Consider the following 5,121-nt stretch of genomic DNA (forward strand, 5'->3'; position numbering starts at 1 on the left):
TATATACGACGGGCTTCTTTCAGTTTCCGTCTACCAAATCCACTCACAAGGCTTCGGTCGGCCCGAGGCTATAAGTAGAAGACACTTGCCCAAGGTGCCACGCAGTGGGACTGAACCCAGAACCATGTAATTGGTAAGCAAGCTACTTACCACTCCCGCCACACCCGCTATGATTTTTCAGAAACGTAAAAGGGTTCAGAGTGGGGCTAGCTACCTCTTGTAATAGAAAAACTGCCCCATGCCACAGGAACCATCCAAAGAACAAAAGTTAACTAATGACCTATTGATTCATTGTGAATTCTCCTGTCTTAGAAATAGATGAGGGCTCCTCCATTTCTTGCTGAACAACCTGTACTGAATGATTTGATTACAGTGATTGAATGCTTGTGTTATACATCAGCACATTCCCTCCATCAAATCCACATTGCCTGAACAGATGCTCAGTTTCCTACTTGTCAGATGTCAAAGTGATTGCAGAGCAACGTTAGATGATGTGTTTTACTCAAGAACACAATGCCCCGCGCAGTCTGGGAATCGAAACCAGGGTCTTGTGATCATGAGCACAACGTCATAACCACTACGCCACGAACCCTCACTGCTGATTATAGATTTATTGGTTACACAGTTAATTACAGTTGAATGATTTGGCAACAAATACATTTCTATATTTTGAACAAAGCACTGATGTAGATATAAAAACATGCATAGCTGTTCAATTTTAGGGTTCCTGGCTTCCTATAACTCTCATTTTTGCTGTCAGCATAGTCATAGTGTGCATATATGTTTGTGTATGTGTGTGAATGTGTGTATGTGTGTGTGAGGTGGATGTGCAATGGCCCAGTGGTTAGGGCAGCGAACTCGCGGTCATAGGATCACGGTTTCGATTCCCAGACCAGGCGTTGTGAGTGTTTATTGAGCAAAAACACCTAAAGTTCCACGAGGCTCCAGCAGGGGTCGGTGGCGAACCATGCTGTACTCTTTCACCACAACTTTCTCTCACTCTTACTTCCTGTTTCTGTGGTACCTGTACTTCAAAGGGCCAGCCTTGTCACACTCTGTGTCATGCTGAATATCCCCAAGAACTACATTAAGGGTACACGTGTCTGTGGAGTGCTCAGCCACTTGCACGTTAATTTCATGAGCAGGCTGTTCCATCGTTCAGATCAACTGGAACCCTTGTTGTCATAACTGATGGAGTGCCACGATGTGTGTGTACTCAAGCACACACATGTACATACATACACACACACATACATACATACATACATACATACATACATACACACACAATGAAAAGAATAAAAACAAGTCATTGGTAGCTTAGTCTATTAGAAATAGCAGCTTATATCTTTCTTGAGTTATATATACATTATTATCTGTGGACAAAAAAAAAAGGCATGAGAAACACGTTGGATAATATAGTCCTAATACACAACATCAAAGAGAGGAACAAACCAAACATGACTGGATGAAAGTTCAACTCACTCACGGCTGTCCCAAAGCTGAACAACAACAACAACAACAACAGTAACAACAACAACAACAACAACAACAACAACAAAAACAACAGCAACAACAACAACATCAACAACAACAAACAGTAAACTGGAACTTACTTGCAAAAAGCTATTCAGAGAGCAATATGAACCATACTCGGTGCCAGCAAACTGCACTTTGGGAAGTGAATTCCAGTCTTTCTTGCTTAGAGAGCTCGGACCATTATATGAAGCGAGGGTCTGGATTTAAACATGTATTGGTCATTTATTAAGGTTTACTTGTATGCATGCATGCATGCTTACATACATACACACACACATATATATTTATAAATGTATATATAAATATATGCATACATAAAGGCACACACACATAGATACATACATACACACATACATACATACATTCATACATACATACATACATACATACATACATACATTCATACATACATTCATACATACATACATACATACATACATACATACATACATACATTCATACATACATACATACATACATACATACACCTGAATATATATATATTTGTATGTGCAGGGTGGGACACATTTCACTGGTTGACAAATGTTTTAACAACAAACACACAATTTATAATAGTCAAACTGCAATGGTAACTAATAAAACGGTAAAATATTATCTACATGAAGACTCCATTACCATCTAACTAACCTTACTAGTGCCACATTAACGAGCATGTAAAATGTGGGAGGTTTTTCTGTCGCACTCTCTCTCTTTCTCTCTTTCTATGTATGTGTGTCTGCATGTGTGATGTATGTATATATGAGAAATACTGCAAGAGACAATAAAATAATTACAATTCATAAGGCCACAGACAGCCAACTGCACCTATCGTATGTATCATATTCCACCTTTCCAAAGTCTTTGAGAGAGAATCATAGGCAGAAAGAGAATAGTGTAGAAAAAAAGATGTTCTTTTTTAACAATGGTGGACTTTGCAGATGATACAGCAATCATATCTGATAAGATAGATCAAGCACAGCAGCTGCTCAGGAGAGTAGAAGCATCAGCTATCAAAATTGGACTAAATACAAATGTCAAGAAAACCGAACACACGTCTTTCAACCGATCAAGTGATGCTGAACTTTTTACTCTGAGCGGTTACAAATTTGATGTTGTTGAAAACTTCAAGTACTTAGATGGATGAGTGAACAGTTTGGAAGCAGACATTAAGATCAGGAAGGTACAAGTATGGACAGCCTGTCACAAGCAAAAGGTCTGGAACTCCAAACTGCCAAGGCGAATCAAAATCAAGCTGTACATCGCAACTGTCAAATAAGTGCTGTTATATGGCAGTGAAACATGGACACTGATAAAGAAATTATCAAATGGGCTTGATGGCTGCTTTGCAATATTTTTTAACCCTTTCGTTACTGTATTTATTTTGAGATGCTCTGTGTCTCTTTCAATTACTTTAAATATACAAAAGAATTTAGTAAAATAACTTAATTATCATTAAGCTAGTGTTAGGAACATAAATTGTGACTAAGGTTTGGTGGAAGATTTTAATTCAAAACTTATGAAAACAAGACATTTGTACTCAGACTCAGAGCCGGTTTCAGCCGGGCTGGTAACGAAAGGGTTAACACAACCTTAAAACTTTTCTGGAGGTGACAATACTCTGCACAGTTACTTAATAACAACCCAAAACTGTAGGAAAAGCAGCATACAACATTAACAATGAGATGAATATATAGAAAACAGCATAAACTAGATAACAGACTGAAGACCATCATAAAGTAGGAAGCATAAGGAAAATGTTTACCTTAAACCCTAAACCTAGATAAAAACTTGATGAAAATTTTAAATAATTTCAACAATAATATTAGGAAGGCTATCAACCTCTAGTGATGCAACATGGTTGGTTTATCAGTATTAGTTATAAGCATAACTCTCAAATTATCCAATTTGACATTGCCAAATTTAGCCTTTCATCTCTAAATCTGAAGTGCTTAGAGTTCACAAAGAAAGACTTATAAAACAATAAAAGATAAAGGAACTGAGATTATCAATCATGTTAGATATCACTCAATTTTGACAAAGATTCTGACTGGGTAAAATCTGACCACTCTAGTACTGTTGAAGTAAGCATGGGGGATTATGATAGCATAGAGATATGAAAGCTTCTAGGATTATATATCCTGGATATACAAAGCAAGAGGCTTACTTCAAAAGACATTGATTCTTATAAAGACACTTTGTCAGCTATATCCAAATAAGCCAACTAACACACATTAGCTATATTAAGGGATAACCTTATCTACACATTTAGGGTACATTTTATATGCTGAATTTAACAATAAACTTTTATAAAACTTTTAGTAAACCTAATGAAAAACTTATGTTAAGATAGGCTCCTGCCACATACCCTTAAAATTTTTAAATCTCAAAACGGTACAAGAATTTTCATTTTACTCTTAAAGAAGGAAATCTTTGCTGAAAGTTTCTTTACTCAAATAATATCTTGGAAGCGAACAAATTCAAAGATAAAATTGCATTTGCTACCAGCCTTGCCAACTCAAAAATAGTAAAAAGTGACAAAACATACTCTGCTTTACACTTCCTATTTTTATTAAACATTAAGTCAAATATTCATTAAAACCTTTTCAGTATTAACTGATAACCACTTCTCACCAACTATAAATTTAGAAAAATATATAATGGATATGATTTAAATAAACGTACAGTTGCACAACCATTATGAACTTCACTATATTGCATATGCTTCCAAAAATATGGCTCTGATTGTATATGCAGAGATACCAGCATAAGTTTACACAATATGTCATGCAACACAGGCTTCATTACAAATGAAACTGAAGCTGATCCACCAAAGTAAACTAAACCAAATTTCAACAAAGCACATAAACGCTATATAAGCATGACAGAAGGGACATATAATTCGAAAAATAACTATCATACTTCTTTGAAACACATTAAAAAAAAGAAATGTGAGAAAGTTATCCAATTATATCTGGCAATTAAAAGATAACTCTTCTTTTATAAATGCCAATTATTAAAGATTGTAACCTTAAATGAATGCTAATGAAGTTAAAATCTCTGCACAGTTGAAAAAGGTCTCACCCTTAAAAACCTATATAATTCTCATGGTGAATTCTAGTTTTTGGAAAATGTAAACAATTTGACATGAACCTGTTCTATAAGTGGACCCTACTACTATTACTAGATCAAACAGAACACACTAACATTATTCACTAGATCACAATATCTATTTCTTTTATTAATTAATGTCTATATATTTTGTAGGCATATGTATGTATTGCTCTGTAATTGTTATCAAGTGAATGTCTGCTTGCATGTGTGTGTGTGTGTGTAGTCGTAAATGACAGAGAAATATTTAGATGAGTCTTTATTTAACGATAAAAAATCCAAATATCATGGCAAATTTGTTTCATAACTAAAAAAAACCAAGTAAATAACTTATATTATCATATTCATCATCATCATCATCATCATCATCGTTTAACGTCCGCTTTCCATGCTAGCATGGGTTGGACGATTTGACTGAGGACTGGTGAAACCGGATGGCAACACCAGGCTCCAGTCTGATTTGGCAGAGTTTCT

At 35.5% G+C, this 5,121-nt stretch overlaps 1 protein-coding gene across 1 annotated transcript in view; it reads right to left on the minus strand.

The window, feature by feature from the left end:
- LOC128249055 (uncharacterized) overlaps positions 1-5,121 on the minus strand; it is a 72,750-nt gene that overhangs the window by 3,321 nt on the left and 64,308 nt on the right. The window contains exon 4 of the mRNA XM_052971558.1: positions 1,617-1,736. Coding sequence (XP_052827518.1) covers positions 1,617-1,736 — 120 coding nt within the window. The remainder of the gene's footprint in view (positions 1-1,616; positions 1,737-5,121) is intronic.

Source organism: Octopus bimaculoides, chromosome 11 (genome assembly GCF_001194135.2).
Source record: "Octopus bimaculoides isolate UCB-OBI-ISO-001 chromosome 11, ASM119413v2, whole genome shotgun sequence".
NCBI lineage: Eukaryota > Metazoa > Mollusca > Cephalopoda > Octopoda > Octopodidae > Octopus > Octopus bimaculoides.